Raw genomic sequence first — 25356 nt, forward strand, 5'->3', positions numbered from 1 at the left:
AACGTGCCGTCTGGGAGAGTCCCTGCTGACACCGGGCTATTGTCTCTCATTCTGCCAAGAGAAAGGAAACCAAACATGAGTGCACAATGTTAGTAGCACAGTGGCCAAAACATGACAGTTTTGCTACTCACCCCTCTCCTAAGAATGCCCAGGTCCTCGGGCCACACGCTTCGTGCTTGCTCAGAGACCGTCGCCATTGTTGCAGAGTGCACCTGAGTTAAGTGGAGACAAGGTGATTTGGCATTGCTGGGACCTGAGTGGAGCCGCGCTCCTCCTCCCTACCTCCTCCACTCACCACAACTCCTTGGCTGCTCCTGAGGGCTACCAGGATGGGACCATGAAATAGAAAATTAGAAGGCTTCATCATCGCAGAGTCCTGTAACACTTCCACAGGGCTCACATTTGCAGGAAACCCGGTGTGTCGGCCGGTTGGTGACGGGGGCTGGACATGCGCCGAGTCTATTGCCTAAAGCGCACAAACAAGAATGGATGCTTGGAGTTCCACCAGAAAAATGCGACTTCAGCTGAAACTGCTTCTGTATGCTACTCAGTGCTCACTTTGCCCACTCAGCCTTGACTGCTGCTCTCTGCCTTGACTTCCTAAAAAGAAAGGTGAACAACAGTGCTGTAACAGCCACCATTTATGCTTCCTCTGCAGAGACAAACATTGACTGACCTGCTCAGAAGAACTCCCTCACCCAGGATGGGACCCTCTGGCACAGATTTAATCCATCTGAATCTGAAAAAAAAGTTAGGACAAAAGTCAAACTGCTGCAGGATAACTTCACAGCTCCAGATAGCTCGTGTCCATCTACAAATCCCATCTAAAGTCCAACTACACCCCACGGTACACTTAGGGTGTAGTTAGACTCTACACTCTAGGACTTCTCCTATTGAACCAGGCTACGCAGCAGGGCAGAGCAGCTCCGGCACAAATGTGTGTGCACACCCGTGACACGGGACAGGACGTGACAAACAAGGGGGACACAACACGGACAGAAATCTCTTGGCAAGGAAAATGACTGCAAGGACTGAGAGAATGCAAAACGGGATGACCGAGGTGAGAATGATGGTAAGCTGATGAGGTTCAGAGAAGCTGGGAGGAAGAAGATGCTAACTGAATGATTTATTCCAAGAAGGGCAAAGATGGATGCCTGGGAATCCTACGGTCAGAATCCTCTCCCTAACCACTCATTCTTACAAGGCCTAATCAGTCATAACAGATCCTTGTAGGGCACAGCTGTCCATACAGCTCAGAAAAAGACCTGAAAAGACATCTGACCAGATGCTTCCAAAGAGAGATGCGATTCCGATACCTGTCTGAGCTCCTGAGTCAAAAGTTCTAGGGCTCTGGTGCCAGGCCAAGGAACATTGAGATCACAGATGCTAAGAATGATGCCAGGGTTTCTGATAGGCCCTTCAAAGGCCTAAGGTAAAAGACATGACATATGCAAACGCACGGAATGCACGACAGACAAATGACACAACACACACCGGGACTACTCTGCCCTGCTCATCTCAGATCTGTCATCAAAAGTGACGCTTTCCTTTTATGTGGCCTAAGGGGCCACTTCATGGACAACCCGATCTCCAAAGCGGACTCAAAAACCCCTCCCGGTGGGTCCCTACTCAACACCCCACTTTGATCCCCTCGGTGGGTCGTAGCCCTCTACTTATCTCTCAGATACCTGGGGTTGCCGATCCATGTCAGGTGCAAAAGAAGGCAGGCTCAACATCCGGGAAGCTCCTGCTAGCACTGTTGTTCAACAACTTCCTGTTGTTTCTTAGTCAGCTACACTGAAAGGATCCAAAAGCCTACGCCCCACAAGTCTGCTACTCACCATTCTCCTAAGAATGCCCAGCTCCTCAGGCCACACGCTTCGGCTGCTCTCAGAAGCAGACGCTGTCATCGCGGTGCACACCTGGGTCAGGAGGAGACGAGGTGATGTGGCATTGCTGAAACCTGAGCGGACCCTCCCTCCTCCTCCCTGCTTCACCGACTCACCGCAGCTCCTCGGCCGTTGCTGAAGGCTACCCGGGTGACACCTCTAAATAGAAAAGGCAGAGGCTTCATCACTGTGTCCTGTGACACTTCCACAGGGCTCACAGGAGCAGCAGACCCGGTCCATCGGCCGGTTGGCGATGGGGGATCGCCATGCTCCGAGTGGATTGCCTAAAGTGCACAAATGACAACAGATGTTTAGAGTTGCACCAGAAAGTGAGACTTGAGCAATAACGACTGTTTCTGTCCACCGGTCAATGCTCACCTTGCCTTGACTGCTGATATCCAGCTTGATTTCCAAAAAAGACAAAAAACAGTGCTGTAACAGACTCATACTTTGCACTCCCCCTGCAGAGACGGTGACTGACCTGCTCGGGGGAACCTCCTCACCCAGGATGGGTGGATGGATTTTTGCCCTGGGTTTTATCTTTCTGCATCTGAAAGAAAGTGAGGACAGAAGTCAAAGGGCAGCAGGATAACCTTACAACTCCAAACATCTTGTGTCAATCTAGGAATATCATCTAGAGTCCAGCAGCACCCCACAAACTGCAGGTCCCCCAGGACTTGTCCTATTGCACCGGGCTATGCAGCAGGGCAGAGCAGCTCTGGCACAAATGTGTGCAGACACCCATGACAGAGAACATGACAAACAAGGTGACATTAAACACAACACATTACGCTAGAAACGGTGTGACAAGGATGAGAGAAGAGTTCCTAGCAAGCTTAATAATGGCAAGGACCAAGAGGATGCCAAAAGAGATGACCAATGCTAACATGACAGTGGATGGAGGAGGCTCCTCTAAGGAGCAGAAGAAAAGACTGGAACAGAGTGACCTGTTACAAGAACTGTTGGTCATGATGATCAAGATGCTTGTGAGAAAATGTTATGTTTAGAATTCTCTCCACAGCATACAATCTTATAAGGCCCCAAACATTACAACTCAGGCTGGAAAGGATGGATAGTGATATGCTTGGAAACAAGGCCTCAAAAAACCATCTGACTCTATGCTTCTGAGATGTGACTCAGACATGGCTGAGCCCACCTGTAAAAGAACAAACGGTATCGGCATTGTGCCGAGAAGTGCGAGCGTTCGAGAATCTAGAGATGACAGCTGATGCTTGTGGTAAGGGCCTTGAGAGGAAAAGGCAGAGATATCTGATCCAAAGGACCCCAAAGACACACTAGGTAACATAGTACACCGGACAACACAACAGACCGGAACTATTCTGTAATGCACACCCTACAGCTGCAATTGAAAGTAGAGCCTCTCCCTTTAGCTGTCCTAAGAGCGAAAGAGAGGCTCTTTACCCTCTGCTAATTTTTAAATCTGTCCCAAGAATTTCCGACCCACTATTTTTGTATCCTCCCATCTCCAGGCCATGGCCCCTGACTTATCTTTTGAACAACCAAAGATGTGAATCCACATTGTACCTCAAATAAGTCTGCCTCAGAGGACCTCGTGATCACCTGTTAGCCTCTCACTCAGCTACAATAAAGAAAACCAAAACCAATGTATGAGTTCAGGTTTATGTGGGTCAAATCCCAGCAAGTCAGCTACCTACCCTCTCCTGAGTGTGCCTGGGTCCTTGAGTCTCCAGCTTCATCCTGATTCCAAGGCTGTGGCTGTTATTATGAGTAGCACTTGGGTTAGAGAAAGGCAAAGTTACAGGGCATTTCTGTGAGTGCAGTAGATGAGTTTATGTGCTGTAAGACATGTAAATGCCTCTGCTACACTTGTGAAAAGCCTTAGGGGGGCCCCTCAAATAGACACCATTTCTCACCCTACTACCTTCAACACCCCCACTCCCTAATAACTCCTAACCAGATACCTGGTCACCCTCCCTCTCCTAGTCACAATCCTCAACTCACCTGAAGCTTCGATCTCAAGCATCATCTTTGACACTGGGCAGATATCTTTTGTGACAAGATGAATCTGCTGAAATAAAAGGCACTGTACTTGACACAAGCTGGAATTTCTGGAAGCTGCACTCCACCTAAAAGAATACATATAAAAATAACAAAATCAGAAATTACAAAAGCACTTTAACACCCTTGAAAATACAACCCAAAATCATGAGCTTAAATACTCCCTGTGTTCACTGCTGTTTTCTTCACAGTATCTTCAAAGCCTCTATGACTTTAAATACCCCAAAGCATCTGCTGAAAACAAGCTGAGATAAGCTGAAAAAGCCACTTCGTTGAAATGAGAGAAAAGCTCTTATTCTAGCACACCCCAAAGAGGGAATGAAGCCCCTTATCAAAGGCTGGGGTTAATATACCCCTGATTGTGCCCGCCTCTCATTCCCATGGCACCCAGGAAAAGGGAGGGGGCAAATCCCACCAGGTATAAAAGCTCTCAGAGGAGTTACAGCTGTTTGGCTCCTCTGACTTGAGTTCAAGGGGAGTAAAGGGCTTGTTGTAGGAGAAAACTTTTTTGTGAAATGACAGCACTTTATTTTTTGCTATAACTACTTGGAGCAGTGAAAGTAGAAAACTGGTAAGAAATAAAACTTCGGGTTTAGGAAGCATAGCTAGTTAAATTGGGCAATTTGCTGTTAACTTACCTAATTGTTCCTGAAGGTGTCCTTGATGACTACTAAGTAGTACTTCACGTGTAACTAAGTAGGGTGGAGAGGAATGCTAATGATATGAATTGTCTAAGTCTTCTTGGGATCTCTAATTAGGACTATCTGTATTATAAACAAAAAAAAGGGGGGGAAAAAAAAGTCTCCTGGGCAGCGTAAGGGTCAAGTACACGGCAGGCTCACGCTTCTCTGAGATATATGGTCCTAAGGCACAAAATGCACGTTTAAACCCTTATAGCTGCTGGGGGAATTTGACAGTTCAGATGTATCTTTGTCTCTCTCTCCCTCTCCTACTCTGTACTTCCAGCGGCTCAGCTGTCAGCCACCTAAGACGTTAGCATCTTACAACTTTTACATTATGAGGCTTCGCACATACACAGCTTTATGTGTGCAGACACTACATGGTTACACATACAGGCCCTGTAGTGCTCGGCGGTGGTCTGCTTAGGATTATGCTCAGAGAAATTCTTCCTCACCCGGAGAAAGAGAGTATATCCGAACACTTCTCCCCGGCAAGAATGACATTTCCCCTGAAATTTGCCACTTTTCAGACTTTGTCCCTGCACCCACCCCCTTCCGCCTTCCCGGTCAAACGGGCACTCCTAGGAACGCAGTGCTGCCGGAGCTCATCTCCACTGCGGCCACCGACGGCCTCGTGGACGACGACGCCACACGCACCGGGAAGACTGCTAGCTTCATTCGCCGCCCAGCATGTGGCTGGGACGGCGCGATAAGACGGGGCAGGAGCTCCGGCCGAGCCGGAGCACCCGGAGACCGTCGGCGCGGGGGAGCTGGGAGGGCATCCGCGCCCCGCCCGCCGCGCACCCGTCCCTGCGGCAGCGCGTCCCGCCCCCGTCGCTAGGGAAGTGAGGTCACGCAGTATGGTGGCTGGGGGCCGGAGGGGCTGAGGCGCCGGTCCTGTCGGAAATCCGTGTCCATCTTGCTCGGGAGCTGCGGCGACGGGCTCGACTGTCTCGCTAGTATCGAGCGGCGAGACCAAAGCCACGATGGCATCCGAAACTGCAGGACTGTGAGGCATCAGAACGAGAGCCAGCGGGCCGGGCAGAGCAACAGAACCGGGTCGCGGACGAGCCGAGCTGCCGCCATGGAGCTGAGGGTTGGGAACCGGTACCGGCTGGGTCGGAAGATCGGGAGCGGCTCCTTCGGGGATATCTACCTGGGTAAGGAGGATGGCTCGCTGGGGGTTTAGCTGGCCGTTTTCTGGCTGTGTGGAGAGCATCGAAGGCCTAGCCAGGTCGGGCAAGTACCTGGGCTAGGGACACAGCAGCAGTAATTTAATATTTCGTTGACATCATGTCCTAATTTGGATAGTGCGGAAATCGGGAATTCTGGTTTACTCGGCTGCCTCTTCTCCTTGTTGTCTATTGACCTTGGGCACCGTTCGAGTCTGTAAAATGGGCATAAGGGTAAAAATGGCCTTATCTGAAAACAAGGAAGAAAAAACCCAAAATCGCATAAACCCTGAAAACCCCACAACCCACCACATTCGGGAAAACGTTTCGAGAAAGAAACATACCACGGTTAAATATCGCTGCAGTGGACTAGGAAAAATTGTTGTAAGAAGGATGTTTCTTTCTCCCGTGAGGCCTAAAAAAAATTACACAAATACAAGTGATTAGGTTGCAGTAAAAGAACCTTTAAGTCTTTCAAATAATCCTCGTCGTTTGGCTAATCCTGTTGCTGACCGTCGCCTAATCGTGATCACTTTGCAACTGTAAAACGTATAGGATTGGAATTGTCTTTGCCAGCCCATTATTATAGCTCTCTGACATAGCCTACTGCTATTGTTTATGACAAGCACAGGTAGCGGGTGCAAAATATTTTGAAAGCAGGTATTTTTAAAATACTCTACATATTCGGCAAACTCTCAAGCCATGTGAAGTGGGTTAAATCGAAAGAAATATGAGCGTTATTTCCGGTAAACACAAGTACTCTGCTTTTAATATAGCAGTCTGCTATTCTGCTTTTGAAAATTGTGTTAACCTAGAAAAGCAGATCAGGGAAGGGGGAACTTGCAGTGGTTAAGGTTCGTTGACTGCATATTTGTGGAAGATAAAAATAATGTCACTTTTGCTAGCTTATATTGTACGTTTGGCAGTGCATGCAGTATGAGAGGTGGGGGCTGTTTTTCTATACATCTTGCAGTGCACAGCTGGCATTCCAACTGATTTCGTTACCTAAAGCTGCTTGTTTACAGATAATGAAATACTGGTTATCCATAAGACAGATCATATGCCTGATGAAAAATACGCATTTTTAAATGAAGGCATGTGATGGTCTAGAGTCAGAGAACGTGATTCTTCCTCTCTGCAATGCATGTATGGAAGATTGAAGATGTGACCGAAGAAGATTGTGGTAAAGCTTGTGCGAAAATCCTTGTTGGCTTCCACTGGGATATTGGGGGGCAATTAAGACAGTAGTTGAAATCTGAAAAGTCTTAGATGATTTGAAAAATTTAAACTTGACTACTGCTCAGATAAATCAGATTGTATTGCAGCATTAATATCAAGTGCAAGTGAAATAAATGTTTATGTGTCACTTTTATCTCTATGAATTCAGCTTACACCAGTAAAGTTGCTCAGAAAGTAATAGTTCCCTGTATGCTAGTGTATATATTAATGCCATACTGAATTCTGTGCAATAAATCCTCTGGGTTTTACTTTTTTTTTTTTTTTATTTCTAAATAATTGTCATGGATTTACTCTCACGGCTTACTGCACACGTCATGCTGTTTACATGAAAGCATGGCTCAGGCATGGAACCAGCCTGGAAGTACATGAATGGAAGATCCAGCTGGTGGCATTTATTTTTCCAGGGAAAATTACTGTCTTTCAAGAACTGAAGCCTTTTGTAGAGTCCCATTTGTTTTGCCTTCCAATATCTGGTAGAACAGATGTTTGAAAACTGTGTTTTTTGTGATAACGAAATGTGGTCAGCTTTTTAAAAATTCCAGTTATTGCTCCATTGTTCAGACTGTACAGTAGATGTAAGTGTTTTAAAATAATTTCTAAAGTTATTTCAGAAGTCAATATTTATTTTTAAGTAGACGTGCTTTCTGATAGGCCTTAATGAATTTGTAGATTATTTCAGCATCTATTCCCAGCTCAGTTTTATGCTTTGAAAATGAAGATTTGACTACTTTTTGCCTGTTTCCAGTCCCCAGGTTTTGTCTTAAGTGCGCCTACAAGGGTGTTGAAGACATGTCAGAGTAGAGGGGAACCTCTAGTTAGGCTTTTGAAAGTGGGGATCAGATCGAACTATAGCTGATGTACTTCACATGATCCTGAACCATGAGGTAAAGCAGAAAAGGGCCAAATTCCTAAAGCAGAGAGACTTGGAGATAATGTCTGTGAAGTGTCACACATTTCCTTTTGCTATTTACTTTTTTCCCTGTAGTTTGTAAGTAGCTTGGCTGTGAGAGTGTGTATTTTCTTGACTGTTTCTATTTAAGAATGTCAGTTTCTCCCTACAAACTTGGAAAGTGAACAGGTAAGCCGTTTTTTCATTCTTAAAATGTGAATTTAATGAGCTGTAAAGAAAGCTTTTGCAGACAGCGTGTTCTTTAGTCTAGATAAGCTGCCTTCCAACCAGGTAAAATGAGGTGTCAGGGTACGGCCAGACTGTGTTGAGATCTAGGGAAATTGTAGTCTCTATTTCCAAGACATAAGAGGAGGTGTTTGGAATTCTTAGTACTTCTTCCGTTGACGGGTCAGTGTGCTGCGTTTGTAAACGTTAATTCTGAGCATTTTTACCACAAAATGGAAGTGGAAAGACATCCCTGAGAAGATGCACTTTGTTATGTTTTGTTGTTTTTCTGGGGGTTTTTGTTGTTTTCTTTTTTTAATGGGTTAGCAGCAATTTTGGCTTCTTGTTATACAATAGTTGTCTCTTGTAATCCTAGTCTCTTGGAGAGTATCTGTAAAGTTTCAGAAGAAAGATAATTGTGGCTGAAAGTACGTAATCTTTGGATGTTTGCCATTTAGAAGTAGTTTGTTGATGCTCGTTTTGTTTTGGTCTTGGCAAAGGAAACGCATCTTAAAAATATTTTGACCGGTGTTTTCAATTCTTCTGGTTTTAGGAACTGATATTGCTGCTGGAGAGGAGGTTGCAATAAAGTTGGAATGTGTGAAAACCAAACATCCTCAGCTCCACATCGAGAGTAAAATCTACAAAATGATGCAGGGTGGAGGCAAGCAAACTATTTTCCTTTTTAAAGATTGTACTGCTTTTACACCTTTGATCTATCTGCCACCAACAGTTAATGTTTGGGATCTCTTTTGAGAAATAAGGGGAAGGTGGGAAGAGGCAGCAGGGTAGATGAAGAGCAGCATTTCAGTTCTGCAAGGGTTGTGGAGGAGCAGTTCCAAATCCGTGGCTGTCACGCTTCATGATAACCAGTAAGATCCTCCACAGTTTCTCACGGTTCCCAAAATATTAAAATGAGAGGATCTTGTGCAATGTGAAACAAAGTTTGGTCCCAGAACAGTGATTTATTTCTGATTCTCATGGATCAGTGAACGATGGTAACCACGGCTTTGGACCATTTCACCCGACTTGCTTATTATGGTAGCGCAATTCTAAGCTTTTAAAAATCAGGTTAATTTTTGTTGTACGTGTTAGAATTCTTTTTTCCATGTTAAAAATATTTCTTTGCTGGGAGAGTTCTAAGACAAAATGGCATTAGTAGTGGAGAGTAGGAGTGCAGCAACTTTGTAGCTACTGTGTGTTGCTTTGCTACAGTAACTTACTCATATATTTTGGAATTCTGGAAGCCTAACATTCCTGTGCAGTTCTGGGACATAAACCTGGTGTAGTTCAGTTTTCTCTTTGTTTCATACTCCCTTGAATTATTCCTGGATGAGGATATGCTTTGCATAAGGAGTACATTCCATGCTGTATCTCAAGTACATGCCAAGTAGGGTAATAAGACCTCTAGAAATTGATAATAATGTGTATTTGCATTTAGTTATTTTTTAATTCCCGCCTCATTCAGTTGCCACCTGCGTGTAACCAAAATAGCCTTTATAGAATAACATGCTTCCTTTAAATTCAGTGAATTATGGCATTTCACACCAAAATGCATAGAATTAACTCCAAGTAAGGTGTTTGAAAATCTGAATAAGGCTACCTACGTGCAGGTTTATTTCAAAATATTTGAGCGTTTCTGCATTTTTATGTGAAATAAGGTTCCTGACTTCCTCCGTAAATTTGGGCTAATTATCATACTGTAAAACTGAATGAATAATGCATCTCATAATCCTAGTTTGTTAGGGATTCACCAAACAGCAAATACCATGGAGCTGAAGGAAAGACAAGAATATGAAGGAAGGGCAGATGAAGGAGACAGGTATTTAATGGTGATTTGGTAGGCTTTGAAACTAAGTTAATTTCTGAGGCCTTCCTCAGTTATAGTATCTAGTGGTTTGTCAAGGTTTTATTTCCAGATTCCTGATTTGTACCTTATTGCATCTTAGAGCCTACATGAATATTAATATTGGTAAAATACTTAGGGTTCAAATCCAACAAAGATGCTCAATACTTTAAGGTTGCAAGGTAAGTATGAAGACTAGAAGGTTTCTGGGGAAAAGAAAAAAGACTATTGTTAGACCACTGTTGCTATAAATTTGTATTGATTCTGCTGGAATTTATCGCATGTTTAATTTTGGAATGTCTGAACAGAAAATATTAAGCTTCACTGTAAATGGAAACATTCATGGTAATGACACTCAGAATTAATACTAAGAGCCTTGAAGATTTGTATGCATTAATTATATAAATCAAATTGTTATACTGAATAAATGATTTATTTTTTTCCTAGTGGGTATTCCCACAATTAAGTGGTGTGGAGCTGAAGGGGACTACAACGTTATGGTGATGGAGTTGTTGGGACCGAGTCTTGAAGATCTCTTCAATTTTTGTTCAAGGAAATTTAGTCTCAAGACAGTCCTATTACTTGCTGACCAAATGGTAGGAAATGGCTTTGTTATCTAGATAGTAAAATATGTTGGGATATTGAATTTTTTGGATCATGTACTTTTTTCCAATATTTAGAGGTGAATAGGCTGTATTAATAGGGAAAAAATTCAAAAGTTGCTCTGTTTTTGTAAATCCAAACTATCCCATCAAAGGTGATTGATTTTTCTTTAAAAACTGGATCTGCACTGTTTGCAAACCGGGCGTTGCACTGCTCAAAGACTAAGAAATTTCCGCAAGAAAGTTTCTGAAAACAGATTGTCCTAGTTTTGTAAAATAGACACGGGCAAAGAGCTGGAAAGAAGGTTTGTCCATTGTCTTCTAAATTATGTTCTCTTTAATGCCCTTATATTTTACAGTAAAAAGGGGGGTTGCCTCTTTCATTATTTAGACACAATTGCTAGTGTTTTTGTCAGAAAAAGATGTGTGCTTAGTCTCTCGACAATGATTTTTTTTTTTGTGGTTCTGTATTTAGATTAGTCGAATTGAATATATTCATTCTAAGAACTTCATCCACCGAGATGTGAAGCCAGATAACTTCTTAATGGGCCTGGGGAAGAAAGGCAATCTTGTCTACATAATAGACTTTGGACTAGCAAAGAAGTATCGAGATGCTCGAACTCACCAACATATTCCCTATCGTGAAAATAAAAACTTAACGGGAACTGCCCGTTATGCATCCATCAACACTCATCTTGGAATTGGTGAGCTGGGGAAAGCGATAAATAGAAACTTCAAGAGTGTCGATGCATGTAATTTTAATGCAAGTGGATGTTGCTTTGTGGAAGCATAGGAGACAGCCCCTATTTTTGACACTAAGAGTACAGTATGCATGGCCTTGCCTATCTCGGTTAGGTGGGATTCAGTCTATATTCGGTGTCTGTTCAGTCCGAGTTTTGGACATTCCCTAATGCTCGGGAATTAGCACATTTTTTAATAACTGCAAGGATGATAGGCTTTTCTTTTAATGAACAAGTTTATCACGGGCATAGGAACTCTCAGTGTCTCTTGTTTTTGTAAGGGTTTTTATAACAGTCTTGTTGCACAGACTTTTGTTTTGCCAGTAGAAAATGAAACCTAATGAGTTCACTTTTTTATGCTGTTTGTAGAGCAATCTCGCAGAGATGACTTGGAGTCCTTGGGCTATGTACTGATGTATTTTAACCTGGGCTCCCTCCCCTGGCAGGGACTGAAAGCAGCAACAAAGAGGCAGAAATACGAACGTATCAGTGAAAAGAAAATGTCTACACCTATTGAGGTTTTGTGTAAAGGATATCCTTGTAAGTTACTCTTCTGTGACACTAGGACTATGTGTTCATGTTTTAGTGGTACATCTCCTTTCCTTATGTTAAATTCTACTACTCTTTTTCACCATCTCTTTCTGTCCTACTCCTCTTTCCCTTCCTTATCCCCATGATTTTACCATGTATGGTAAAAATACTATGCTGAAGACAGATCTTTTGTGTTCATAGAGCATTTCTCTAGGGATCCCTTGTCTCAACTGTTGAAGTGCCCTCAAGAGGAAGGGTAGCATGGTACCCTGATTTGCACTGTATTTTTTGTGCACCTGTTGGCTGGATAATTGGCAACAGACAAATAGCATTTTAACAAACTGCCTTTTTCCCTGTGTGGTACTGTTTCTTGGATGAATTGGATTGTGTAGTCAGATGCATCTCTTATCTACTGCGGTTGTTTCGCTTGGGAATTATTTTCCCAGGTTCATCTGGTTTCGCCTGCTGATGTATTAGAATTTGTGAGAGGCATAAGAAGCCCTGCTGCATCCTAGCGTCATGCCTCAGAGCAGTTTTGTTTGTCAGTTTATTTACACCAAAACGATAATAAGCCATTTTTGAGTATTGTAAAATGATACTTAAATTTGTTTAAAACTTAGTAACGCTAGCTGTTATCAGAGGCTATTTTCATTTCACAGAGTTCTGTCTCTTCAGCCTCTTTCCTTGACCCTCTTGTTACAATGACAAGAGCTATAGTTTTTGTTTGGGTTTTATGAAAATTCATCATTTTTTATGTGTTTCAAATGTGGCTTCATGCATGTTCCTTTACATTCATGAATTACATGTTTTCTCTGTGGTTTACAGGCAGGGAAGACTAATCAGTGTCTCTTGTGCCATTTGTTAGAACTTTTCTTAATATGAATTATTATCTCATTTCATTTGGGAAGACCCAAAGTCAAAAGCTAGTATTTTGATATTGCTGATTTTCTGTGGTGCACTGAATCCACTACGGGTTTTTTTTTTTTTTTTTTTTTTTGCTTTGTAATATTTTACGTGCCATTTAAAAACAAGGGTTCAGACCATTGTAAATTAAAAATGTGACGTGACTTACCTGGAAGATTAAGTTTTTCTGTGTTTTGTGACCCAGCAGCCATGAATCTCTGTGTGTCTTAACAAAGAAATGCTGTTCCATGTCCCACAATAAATTGTCTTCTGTATGTTCCAGGCAAGGTTTTATACCTTTTCTTTCCCACCAGCTGTTGCTTAAAGAAATGTGCTGTTGGGTCCTCTGTGCTGTCGACAGATGAGATCTTTGCCTGCTCTGTAATAGAAAAATAATTTATTTTTCAGGGTTGAAGTGATAGTGTTTCCTTTAGTGGATTTCTGGTATTAGATCATTATTCTTTTTCTTATGTTAAGAAGATTCCCTGCTTTTCAGGTTTGGGGTGGTTTGGGTAATTTCAACTCAGAATTACAAAAAAGCCAGTGTGAATCTGAAGATAAAAAACAGGCTTCCTTTAATTACAGCTGAATTTGCCACATACTTGAACTTCTGCCGTTCTTTGCGTTTTGATGACAAGCCGGACTATTCCTATCTAAGGCAATTATTCAGAAACCTTTTTCATCGGCAAGGATTCTCCTATGACTATGTATTTGACTGGAACATGCTGAAATTTGTGAGTAGCTCATATAGCTTTCTAAAACTTTGAATTCCTAATGGTTTTGGTAGGGTCCTGTTACTGCATTGTCAGTTTTGGGCATCCTAACTGATACTGTAAGATTGTCTCCATATTTCCTCTTAGCAACTCTCCTGTATAGACAGAAAGATGAGGAAATGAGGAGAAAGGCAGGAGATGCGGGATCCATGCTATACTGCTTGGATGACAGCTCAATTACAGTTACAAGGCTTTTAATGTGGAAGGCTTCTCAGATCCTTTAGGGCAGTCACCAGGCTAGGTTGTGGAATTACTGCTTTCTCCCGCCTTGATCTTTAACATAGATCATTTGCAACATTTGAGGAGGTGTCCAGCTGCCATAACAGTACATTAACGATTTGAGGACTATCCGAGCAAGTGTATGAGCAAAACTTTTGGCAATTCTCAAGAAATTTTACCAAAGCAGTTGGTGCCTTCTCCAACTTCAGTTCATATGTTGTCCAGTTCTTCATTTTCAGTACTTTTATAAACATATAAAAGTACTACATATAGTTGTAAGGTCAATAATCCCCGAAGTTGTTCACTAGTCTTTACCTGTAGGGTGCAAGCAGAGCAGCTGAAGATGCTGAACGTGAAAGGCGAGAACGAGAGGAAAGATTAAGACATACACGAAATCCGGGTGTACGTGGATTACCCTCCACTGCTTCTGGCAGGCTAAGAGGAACACAAGATGTAGCTCCTCCTACTCCCCTTACCCCAACTTCACATGCTGGTGAGTAAGCAAGTAGCTGGGTAAGTGCTTCTTGTAGACTACTCTAATTGGCGGTTTGTGTCTGGGCAGAGTTTGGCCTTTTGATTTTGTTTTTCCTCCCTAGATTTTTAATAGATTGCAGATATTTGCATATGCTCATTGCCTGGAAATTGATACTTGTATTTCTGTGAAATGTCAAACAACAGCCTTGATTCCTCGTTTGGTTTTGTGGAATTTTTATGTGCAGACAGCAACAGTGTAATTTTTCCAGTGACTATGTTAACATGGCCTTTCTCATTATGAGAATCTAATATTGTTTTTCTCACAGCCAACACCTCTCCTCGGCCAGTATCCGGTATGGAACGAGAAAGGAAAGTGAGTATGAGATTGCATCGTGGTGCCCCGGTCAATATCTCCTCATCTGATTTAACAGGCCGACAGGATACCTCTCGCATGTCAACTTCGCAGGTAAAAAAAAAATAAATCTGTGTATTGGAAAAAATGAGGGCGACTTGATAAGTTAATTTGCCAAAAAAACTTACCAGGTAATTGATGTGATTTCATACTGTTTTTGCAAGTGATGTTCATTCATGTAAATGCTTGACATTTAGCCTGAACAATGTCAGTGTAAAAAAATTTTTATTTTTACCTTGACGGCAATGAGAGGATGCAAAATTCTAGAGATGCAGCATTTTAACCTACTATTATGGGATTTAGCTCCTTGACTCCTTGAGTTTCTTATACCTGTTATCAGTGAAGAAGCAGAGTAAGAGACAGTAGTGAATTTTGTTTCCAAATCAGCAGAGTAGACAATATTGATGCAGAAAAGGCAAGAAGCATTTGGTGAAGAATAGAAGGTGCAATAGTGAAGAAAGTTGTAGTGCAGTGCTCTTAATTCAGAGCCCATAAGAGGCCACATACATGGATGCTGGATATGTTGCAGAAGGCTCATTTGAAGAGAATGGCAGGAGGATAAATGATAATGATTCGTGGTCAGCGCTGAAATCATCCTTGCCGCTCACAGTGACTTAGCAAAGAAATTTTAAGAATGCTTCTTTTTAAGACTAACAGTGTTAAATGTTTCTAACTGTGCTGTAGCTAAAACATTCCTCCCTCAGCATATTGGCAGTCTTGTCCCAAACAGTGTACAATTGGCTTTGTACCATTTACTTTTGGTCTTACTTACAAAATGGAAATCACCCAATCTGTAGACATTCTGCAACATTTCTGGGAAAGCAGTATGTTAGGGGGACTATTGCAGTGACCTAGGGGTTTTTCCATCATGCCTCACTACTGTGCAGGAGGACTAAGTGCATAATTTTTGCCAGGGACTCGTTCCTTGTTGACAGGAAAAAAATTGGCAAAAAATTATTTTGGCTTCTTTAAGCTTCATCATTTAATTGGCAGAGTCAATTAGTTATGGATAGTACATGTTCTTAGGTATGAAATCCTACTGCTTGAAAGAACAGTTTTTTAGATGGGGGCCAGGTGGATATGGATATCCAGACTGGACATCGCAGTCTAATGAAGACTGAGAGTGAAGTGGGTTGGAGAAACAATTCCATTGTGATAAAAGCGAAGTGGGATTTGGGGTGGTGGGGGGTTTAAGCTGAATGAGTTGTTTCACCATGTAGCTGTGCAGATACTTGTGCTTGCACAAGGGATGAACAGTTCAGGAGCAGAAATGACTGGGCAAGAATAGGGTATAGGTGAGGTTTTCTGTACTGGCTTTGTACAAATTTCACCATCTTATATTGTTTACTGAACTGCTATTCTTGCCACCAGAAATTCTCACATTGAAGTATTTTTAAATAGTTTGAAAAAAAGGAGGGGAGAATTGTGCATAGTTATGGATCTTGTAAATTTCATAAATACCTGTTAGAAGACTGTAAAGAAGGTGCAACCAGACTGTTTTCAGCAATATCCAGTGAATGGACAGTGGAAAGTGGGCACAAATTGAAATACAGGACATTCCATTTAGACATACAGAGAAACTTTTCTTTACTATGAAGGTGGGCAAGGACTGTAACAGGTTGCCCAAAGAGGTTGTGTAGTCTCCCTTTTCCAAATTACTTGGAGCCCAACTGGACCTTGTCCTGAGTGGCTTGCTCTAGTTGAGTGTGCTTTGGGCAGTGGGATTGGGCTACATGTTTTCCAGGGGTCCTCTTTGACCTCGGATATTTTGTAAGGCTGTGATGCAGACTTCTCCCTGAACATTTACTTTAATATAAAGATGGTTTCTTGGCAAAGTGTATATGCCAGGTCTTTGGCATTCTGAGCAAATCTCAGATGCATTGTCTCTGTTAACAGTCAGATAAATGAGTTATAGCAGTAACAGACAGAAATGCAGTGATGCCACTTGATTGTTTTAGGTGCAAGTATGTCTTTCATGTTTTGTTCCTGACGTGTCATTCATTGTGCAGGTGATGCTATTGTAAACATTCCAAGTTACGAATAATACAATTGGGCTTGTAGATCCATTTCTGTTCTGCCTGGCCTGTAGAATGTGAATACTGTGAGGGCAGTGGGCAGTTTTCTGAGTGATCTTTAAACACCCAGATGTGTCATTTGTGATATGGGCCAACAGTACCATCTGGCTTAATGGCACATTCCATACCTGCTCTTTTTAACACTCTGCTCCAAGTATAGGATCGCTTGGTTGACTTCTTTACAGTCTCAAAAGCAGCCTAGTCAGGATCTTCTCTTGAGTTTGTTAGAACTAAAATTAATTGACTGCTGTATTCCTTTAGTTCTTAAGACAGTGAACCAGTGCTGGTATCTACTCATGGTGACCAAATAACAGTGTGTAACTGTAGTATAATTTGAACAGATTCCTATGGGCTTGTTGCAGTTGGAGGGAAAGAGGGATTTGCAGGGGAAATGAGTTGGATTGGAAGGGGCCTTAAAGATCACCTCATTCCGACCCCCCTGCCATGGGCAGAGAACCTTCTAGTAGGCCAGGTTACTCAGAACCCCATTCAGCCTGGCCTTGACCATTTCCTGTGATGGGGAGTCCACAACCTATCTAGGCAACCTGTTCTAATGCCTCACTGCCTTTATAGTAAAGAATTTCTTCCTAATATATAAATCTACCCTCCTTCAGGTTAAGGCCATTCACGCTTGTCCTGTCACTATGTGCACTTTTTACATGCCATGACAACAGCCCCTCTTCAGCCTTCTTGTAAAGCCCCCTTTGGGTACTGAAAGGCTGCTCTCAGTTCTCCCCAAAGTCTTCTCTTCTCCAGGCTAAACAGCCCCAACTCTCTCAGCCTGTTTTCGTAGGAGAGGTGCTCCAGCACTGTTGTCAACTTAGTGGCTCTCCTCTGGACTCATTCTAACATTGTCAGCATTGTTCTTGTTTTGGGGGCCCCAGACCTGGACATGGTACTCCAGGTGGGGTCTCACAAGAGCAGAATAGAGGGCAAGAATCTCCTCTCTCGAGTTGCTGGTCACTTTTCTTTTGATGCAGCCCAGGATGTGGTTGGCTTTCTGGGCTGCAGGTGCACATTGCTGAGTCATTTTGAGCTTCTAATCCATGAACACACCCAAGTTTTTCTCCCTAGAGCTAATTTTGATCCATTCTTCACAGCCTGTACTTATGCTTGAGGCTGACCTGACCCACATGCTGGACCTTGCACTTGACCTTGTTGAACTGCATGAAGCTCCCAGAGACCCACTTCTCAAGCTTGTTAGGGTCTCTTTGGATGGCATCTCTTTCTCTGCTGCAGGTTGACTGCACCACACAGCTTGTTGTCAGCAAATTTGCTGAGGGTACGCTTGTTTCCACTGTCCGTGTTGCTGACAAAGATTTTTAACAGCACTGGTCCCAATACTGAGGGACAAACACCACTCATCACTGTTTCCCACTTGGACATTGAACTCACTCACCACAATTCTTTGAGTGCAACCATCTGGCCAATTTCTTATCCACCAAGTGGTCCATGTGTCAAATCTGTGTCTATCCAATTTAGAGACAGGGATATCATGCAACACAGCATCCAGTGCTTTGCACAAGTCCGATGGGTGACATATGTGGCTCTTCCCTTGTCCACCACTGCATAGCCGCAGTGTAGAAGGCTGCCAAATTTACACAATTTACCTTTAGTGAAGCTATGTTGTCTAATACCAATCACCTCCTTATTCTCCACATGTTTTGACATAGTTTCCAAGAGGATCTGTTACATGACTTTGCCAGGTATGGAGGTGATACTGGCCTGTAGTTCCCTGTGTCATATTTCCCTATATAAAACTGGGGGTTATGGTTTCCCCTTTCCAGTCAGAAGGAACTACGCTGGACTGCCATGATATCTCAAATATGATGGATAGTGGTGTAGCCATTTACTCAGCCCAATCCCTCAGAACCCACGGATGGGTGTGTGTCATCAAGTCCCACAGACTCATGCACTTTCAGGTTCTTTAAACAGTCCCAAACCCAGTCATCTTCCACAGTGGATGGCTCTTTGTTTTCCCAATCCCTGCCTTCACCTTCTGCAACTTGGGTGGTGTGGCTGAAGCACTTTACTTAGACTACAGCTTATAACACTACTACTTGAGCTTGCTAGAGAAAATTCACTTTTCATTTTCCCAGTTGTTGCTCTCTAGCAGGCAGGATGGTGCAAGTTGTAGGTGTTGATAGCTTATGCTCTTTACAGTTTTCATAATACTAAAGTAGCTCTTCTGTAATCTGAATTTATCCTTAGATGTAGCCAGGTCAGCAGTTAGAGCTATGAGTTTCCCATTATCTGTATACCTTGTTCTTAGGAAAACCTAAAGTATTTGAGTTACGTGACAAAGTCATTAAAGCAAATTTTGATTGGAGAGATGTAAGAATATAGAGAGTCATCCGTATCACTTCTTATCAAGAGAATCATAAAGAATAGCAATTTTTGGTCCATGTCCATTCCAAGTGTGCTAGTTTCCTTAGTAAGTCTTAAATAAATATACTACCACGGGTCATTTTTCAGGAAGTGCTTAAGCCATACTCCTGCTAGAAAGTAACATTTAGCATTTACCATGCATATCTACAGATTTGTTAGAGTTCTTATTTATAATTTGATACATTAGTTTTGTTATTTAATTTACTTTATGCCTTGGTTTGGTAAGGCAACGGTGCATCTGTAATCTCCACCTCTGTTTATCTAGAGGAAAGGCTGCTGCTTGTTAAATTCTGAACAATGAAATGTACAGATGTTACTCAGACAAGGAAAGCTTTTCATTCAAAGCTCTACTCTAAGTAGAATTCTTAAAGATGACTACTCCACGTGTTTATCTTTCTTTTTTCCAAACTGAATTCTGATCAAATCCAACTGAAACTGGAAAACTAAGGCTGTGAATGCAAATAATAGGAACCTGAGTTCTCTTATGAAAACTAGGCATTCTCAGAGAAATTTAATGCTCGTGGAAAAATAGTAATTGGTAAGCATAGCAAAATAGATGTCATTCCCAGCATCCAAGACAGTGTCCATGTAGCACCTAAGTCATTCTCCTTAAAAACGACATGCAGTTTCTAACACCAAGTAACGAGCATTTTTAGGAGTAACAACTGCCATGTCTTATGAAATGGTTCATGAAACTTAAGTGTTTCTAATTAAATTATGTAAATTCTATGGCACGTGTTATTCAGTACTTTTCTGGATCATATGAAGTGAATGCAGCCGCAAAAAACCTGCAAGTTGTGAGTTCACAGTGATAAACATCAGTGGGAGCTGAGCGGTGGAGCGCAGTCTATTCAAATGTGTATTCCTGTAGTACTCCAAATTCTGGTTAGGATGAAGAAGTGGAGGCTGTTTTCCTATATGGGGGAACTGTATCTGTGGTAAGTAATTACTGAGAAGGCAGATGTAATGTTGGAGAGGTTAGTGTGGTTTCCCTAATGAAAAGGTGCAATTTAATCCTTGAATCTATGTATGATACAGTAATGAACGCAAGTGGAGATGTTATTTTGTGTCATTAGTGAAATGGATTGGGAGAGCAGATTGTACAGTGTAAGAGTTTCAAATCTACTTCTCTCAGCTTATACAAAAAGCTAAGAAAATGTCTTGAGTGATTTGGTGAAGTATTTGAGACAAAATGATTTTAACAGGAATTAACGTTTAAAGAGAAAATATGTGAAGAACCTATTGCATTAAATTAAAACCACTCACAAGTAAAGAAAGGCAAAATAGAGGTCTAAGTAGTTACCTACTGAAACAACTTCTAAAATAAGTAGATCATCTCTCCACTCTGCCTTTGCATTTGGTACTGGATTCTTTTAAGTGGTGTGTTCAAGTTTAAAGCAAACCTAAATTACAGCTCTGCGTGCAGTGTGTTAGACAGAAAATCATACTGGCCGTTAAAAGATCCTTCTGCTCTTACACTCTCTTAGTGAATTGTTCCCTAAGTCTCCTTTACACAAAGTTTTTAAATGTTAAGAGGTGTAAAAAAGGAGCTAGTAAATGAGGTAGTAAGTATTCTAGTAAAAACTACTCTGCTGGTCCACATGCACAGACTGCATCCTGAAAGCAGTGATCATCTCAAGAGTCTAGTTATGGGTGAGTAGTCTTCATTTTCTTCAAAAAAAAGGTTCAGTCTGACTGCTCGTGGTTTTACAGTAAGTTGTTTAATATTTTTTTCTTGAATGTAATATGTTCAGTCAAAGTTGTGGCAAATTCCAATTGGTAATAGAGGTATTCTCTGTAGTTGGAAAGATTGAAGTGCTGCACAAAGAAATATTTGATTGTCTCTTTGATGGAAGAAGTTTTTAGGAGACTATAGCCAACACTGGCATTGAATAACTTAAGTGTTGTGCCATACTTCCAGTGCTTCTTCATTTTCCATTTCTGCGTCCACAAATCTTTCTCCACCTATCCATATTAATAGGCATCATACTCTGCGCTGTTCTTCTGACCCTGTCAGCTTCCTTAGAGGATTAATGATTTATTTCTTTTACGTGCCTCTTAAGATGATGGAAGTGTCTTATAGAAGTCTGAAATCAGAGCTTCTCAAAAGTTAGAGTTGCTACTGCAAGTTCAGGTTGGATTTTTATTAAGACATCTTTATATATTGGGGCAGTGGAACTGTTAAAAATTGCTGTCTTTTCCCCTACCTCAGAATAGCATTCCATTCGAACACCATGGCAAGTAGCTGCTCGTCTCCTTTCGTTGGAAGGCAGCACTGGGTGAGTGCTTCTCATTAGACACCAAAACTTTGTACGGGGTGGGGAAAAATCTCTTTGGAAACATCCTACTTTGCTTCTTCTACTCGTGTGATCTCATAGTTGTATCTGTGCCTTCTGGTCGGATGCTTGATGAAGCATTGATTTTTCTCTAACTTAAAAGCAAATGTCTTTCCAAAAGCTGAGTTATTGCTGCTGTTCCACTGGGACTCTTAAGCAGAGTTGACAATAATAGTGACTTAAAAGGTCCCTAAAATTGTTCCGGTATCAACAATAAAGTAAAATAACCAAGTCAAAATTTTAGCTGTATGAGAATTACATGTCTTTCCAAGGATGTCCATGCAGCAGTGTGTCATCCAATAAAAACCAGATCTGCTTCAGAATCATAAAAGCAAAATACCTGTATGAAGACTCAATTGACAATATTGCTCAAATAAGGCTCTGTCTTGTCTTCTAATGAATGGAATGTTCTACTACAGCCATGTCCATTTTTCACTGTTTTATATCCTTTTCTGTGCCTTATGAGTTCTCATTTTAAAAATACTCAGATCTGTTCAGATCTGTATTTTAAAGAAAAGATCACATGCTAACAGGAATAGTTGACCATGAGCATCTCAGAGGTAGGCAGACTTGAATTTAGGTATTATGAAGTCCTTTCCACTGTTCAGTGCAGTAGAAGTTTCTGCCTTTCTGTGTGCAGCTTTTGGCTTTTTAGTCTGTTCTGCTTTTGGCAATAACCGGTTTCATATGAGAAAAAACAGCTTTCAGTTGGAATCTGAACCTTAGTCGCTGAGGGATACTTTTCTTAAGTATCAAGAGCTTCATTGATTTGCTTCTTATTAAGAAAAAAGCTTTGAGATTTTTCTGTTCCTTAATAAATTCTGTTGTATAACTCTTGTCTGCTGTCTCACTTTTTCTATAAAGCCTAAGCTTGCATTAATCCTGTATCTCTAGTTGGTGAAGAATCCTGCTATTACTCTTCTGTTTTCTCCTGCTTTGTGTGCTTGGCTGACTCTGCACAACCTGCTTAGTGAACAGTGTATAGCATTAAAAAGATCCAACTGTAAATGACCACTTAACACTTTAAAGACCAGTTATCAGATCTTAGTAAAAAAAATAGATATAAAAAAAATGCAGAAAAGCAAACCTAAAGCTTTGCATTGAAAAGCCCGTATGCAGGAGACATGCACATTCTGGTCTGGTCCATGCCTGCGCTGGTTGGCCTATACTGTATGCCTTAGTATTTGTAGTTGTTCACAACTGAAACAAATACTGAATACTGATCCAGCTACTTAGATGTTTCTTGCTTCTTAAATTGCAGAGACGCATGGTTGTTTTTCACTTTCATGGTGAAAGTGGTAAGAAATAATGCTACACTTATTCAGTACAGCAAGCTATGGAAATAAAAGTAATATCTTTTAACACAGTGTCCCATGGACAGAGAAAAGCTATTGAAAATAATGAATTTCTATTTTACCTTCTTAGTATTTTTTTAGTTATTATCCATTGAGTCTATTACTGTGCATTCATAGTGTTTTCATCTGGTTGGTTCTTTCTTCTGCACATGTTTATGCTCTGTCTAATTTTCTTCAAAACATCCCCTCTACCTGGAAAGTTGCAATTTCCATGTTAACTTCTAATAAAAGAGGAAAATTATAGGGAACTTTGTGTAGCTACAGGTGGGTGTGAAACACTGTATTGCTCATTGAATTTTAAATTCACACACTTAAATTTTGGCAGTTAATAGTTTAGAAGTACATTGCGAGACACTTGTATGTTAACTGGAAAGATATGTGCTGATGTTGTCTTGTTTTTTGGCTTTGGTAGATTCCTGCTCGGGTTACTACCAGTGTTCTCCAGTCTGCTGTGCACCGGTGAAAATTATTTTGCCATGGAGGGCAGATAATGCATGGCTGATCTCCCATGTTGCCAATGGCTTTACTAGCAAATATACCCTAAACTAGAGCGGAAATTGGAGTTCTCCATGTGACCTAAAAAGCTCTTGGAGGAACATGCAGAGACTCCAGCAGCTGCCATTACAGGACGCTTTTGCCAGAAACCCAATGACCTTAAGAGAACCCTGTGATAACAGGGCTGGAAAAGAAAGATGGTTTACAGAGTTCACCGCCTGTTACTGGATGGCCATTTCAGTTTTCCCTCCACAGGCGGCAGACTTTACTCCCTTTTTATTATTCTACTGTAACTATAAATCTTTTACTTGGTTTAAGAAAGTTTTTTGTATCATTTTGCTAAAATTATTGGCTTACTTCTCTGTAAAGAACTCTTGCTTTTGTCTGATTTAAAAATGTAGAGTATAAACAAACCTGAACTAAAGATAATGACTTGAAATTTCTTGTTTAAAAGATTAGTCTGCCAGGGAACATGTAAATGAATCAAAACCATCTGCTGTTATTTAAATTGTTTACTTTCATGTATTGTCCCATTCTGAGTCCGTTTTCTCATGAAGTTTTTAAAACTGTTAGAAGTTCATTTTACTATTTGCTGTCTTCATTCACACTGGACATTTAACTTTCTGTGTAGCACAAATGAATTTTTTAATACTCGTTGTGTTTCATAGAAGAGGATAACTAAATACCCTGCAGGAGAGTCTTAAGTATAGTAGAGATTGTAATGATGAATTTCTTTTTTGTAAAGAACATTAAGAACCAAGTGAAAGACTGACATTTGAGGGATTTAGAATTAGAAAGCTTGTTCTGTCTCTCTGCTTAGTCTGGGTGAATGGATACTTTCAAACATTGTTTTTACTCAGAAAATTTTGTTTCCTCTTCACTGAAGCTGGTTAGCTTGGAGACTATTACAAGTGCAAAATAGACATTGCTGCTGAATCTTCAGTGAATTTGCATGTTTCATTCAGTATCCACATGTTTATAAATAAATACATTCATTTAGGCCTTCTGTTACATGCCAAGACTCAAAAAAGGAATTCCTATACCAAAAAAAAAAAAAAACCTAAATAACACCCCCACAAACCTTGTAACCTATTCTTGCCATAAAATCCTGAGAATTTTTACAATTTAGATGCATATCATATTTAATTCTTAAGTATATCTAACCTGAGAATGCCCAGAGTAATTATCTAGGCTTGAATGACTCATCATGCTCAGGTTGTTGCAGGTGTTGTTGGCTCCTGTTGGTTATGAAATATGGGAAATTCTTCATACTGTCTGTTACGGTAAATGGTCTCATAAAAGTACGTGTTCTGTCCTTACGATACTTGGAACAGAACTCTTATGACTGAAATTATGGGAAGTTCTGTGCTGGAAAGTATGTACAGAGATTTTGTTTGAACAGTTAGGTATTTTGAGAGATTGAGACAATTTTTAAAGGTATATTAGTCTTCAGATTTTTATGGAGAGTAGTTTTTATTTTTTGGGTGTTTACAAATTCTTTTTTGCCCCTCTCAAAAGGCCACATACCAGGTATTATTCTTCTTTGGATACTTTCGTAACATTAGCTATTTGCTTGGGTGTACTCTGGGTCAGACTGGGGAAATGTGTGTTTGGGGAGAGTATAGTGGAAAAGCTCAATAATTTGATCAATTGGTAAGTTTGCATAAGAGAATTATTTCCTCAGTTACTATAAACTTTGGTATTTTAGGCATGTGCACTACCATTTGAGCAGTTTTACACTTCACTGTGCTTTCTTTGTAAATATCTGTGGTTAATAGTGTAATGTCTGAGGGACTTAAAAAAGCAGCCTTTTTATTTCCTGTGTATCTGGACCATTAGATTGCTGTACTATACTTAAAAGTTGACTGCAGACTTCTAGAATTGTACTCACTTGTGGGCAGTTTTTGTCCTCATAATAGTTAAATTCCATCATGCACAAAATAGTTAGACTGTCTATATAAACCTGTGTATAAACCAGTATCTCAAAGCACTTCATTTGTACTACCACTGTATTTGTGTACTTTAACAGTTGTGTAAATACATTCATAATAACTTCTGTTCTGACTTGCAATG

At 41.1% G+C, this 25356-nt stretch overlaps 1 protein-coding gene and 2 long non-coding RNA genes across 7 annotated transcripts; 1 reads left to right on the top strand and 2 right to left on the bottom strand.

Moving 5' to 3' along the window:
* Position 1: 1 nt before the first annotated feature.
* LOC127060251 (uncharacterized) lies at positions 2 to 462 on the bottom strand. Its single transcript, XR_007779058.1, has 3 exons — positions 296 to 462; positions 132 to 212; positions 2 to 51 (listed from the first exon to the last, which is right to left on the bottom strand). It is a non-coding gene; the product is annotated as an uncharacterized LOC127060251 (long non-coding RNA).
* Positions 463 to 2019: 1557 nt separating this feature from the next.
* Positions 2020 to 5371, bottom strand: LOC115484442 (uncharacterized). Of its 5 annotated transcripts, none has more exons than XR_003945074.2 (5): positions 5159 to 5371; positions 3873 to 3997; positions 3566 to 3626; positions 2268 to 2439; positions 2020 to 2173 (listed from the first exon to the last, which is right to left on the bottom strand). It is a non-coding gene; the product is annotated as an uncharacterized LOC115484442 (long non-coding RNA). The 5 variants fall into 5 exon arrangements; XR_007779002.1 differs by lacking the exon at positions 5159 to 5371 and adding an exon at positions 4568 to 5141; XR_007779000.1 differs by lacking the exon at positions 5159 to 5371 and adding an exon at positions 4568 to 5141 and having other exon boundaries at positions 3873 to 4160.
* Positions 5372 to 5522: 151 nt separating this feature from the next.
* Positions 5523 to 25339, top strand: CSNK1D (casein kinase 1 delta). Its single transcript, XM_009094262.4, has 10 exons — positions 5523 to 5769; positions 8688 to 8798; positions 10428 to 10576; positions 11058 to 11286; positions 11692 to 11862; positions 13342 to 13490; positions 14070 to 14241; positions 14549 to 14688; positions 21310 to 21376; positions 23201 to 25339. The coding sequence occupies exons 1-9, from the start codon at positions 5694 to 5696 to the stop codon at positions 21340 to 21342; spliced, it is 1230 nt and encodes a 409-aa protein (XP_009092510.1). The 5' UTR covers positions 5523 to 5693; the 3' UTR covers positions 21343 to 21376; positions 23201 to 25339.
* The last annotated feature ends 17 nt before the right edge of the window (positions 25340 to 25356 follow it).

Source organism: Serinus canaria, chromosome 18 (genome assembly GCF_022539315.1).
Source record: "Serinus canaria isolate serCan28SL12 chromosome 18, serCan2020, whole genome shotgun sequence".
NCBI lineage: Eukaryota > Metazoa > Chordata > Aves > Passeriformes > Fringillidae > Serinus > Serinus canaria.

Coding starts and splice junctions, on each gene's coding strand:
- CSNK1D (XM_009094262.4), top strand. CDS start 5,694: ATGGAGCTGAGGGTTGGGAACCGGTACCGGCTGGGTCGGAAGATCGGG. Junction 8,799..10,427: donor CAAAATGATGCAGGGTGGAG/GCAAGCAAACTA, acceptor TTTTTTTCCTAG/TGGGTATTCCCACAATTAAG. Junction 10,577..11,057: donor TATTACTTGCTGACCAAATG/GTAGGAAATGGC, acceptor TTCTGTATTTAG/ATTAGTCGAATTGAATATAT.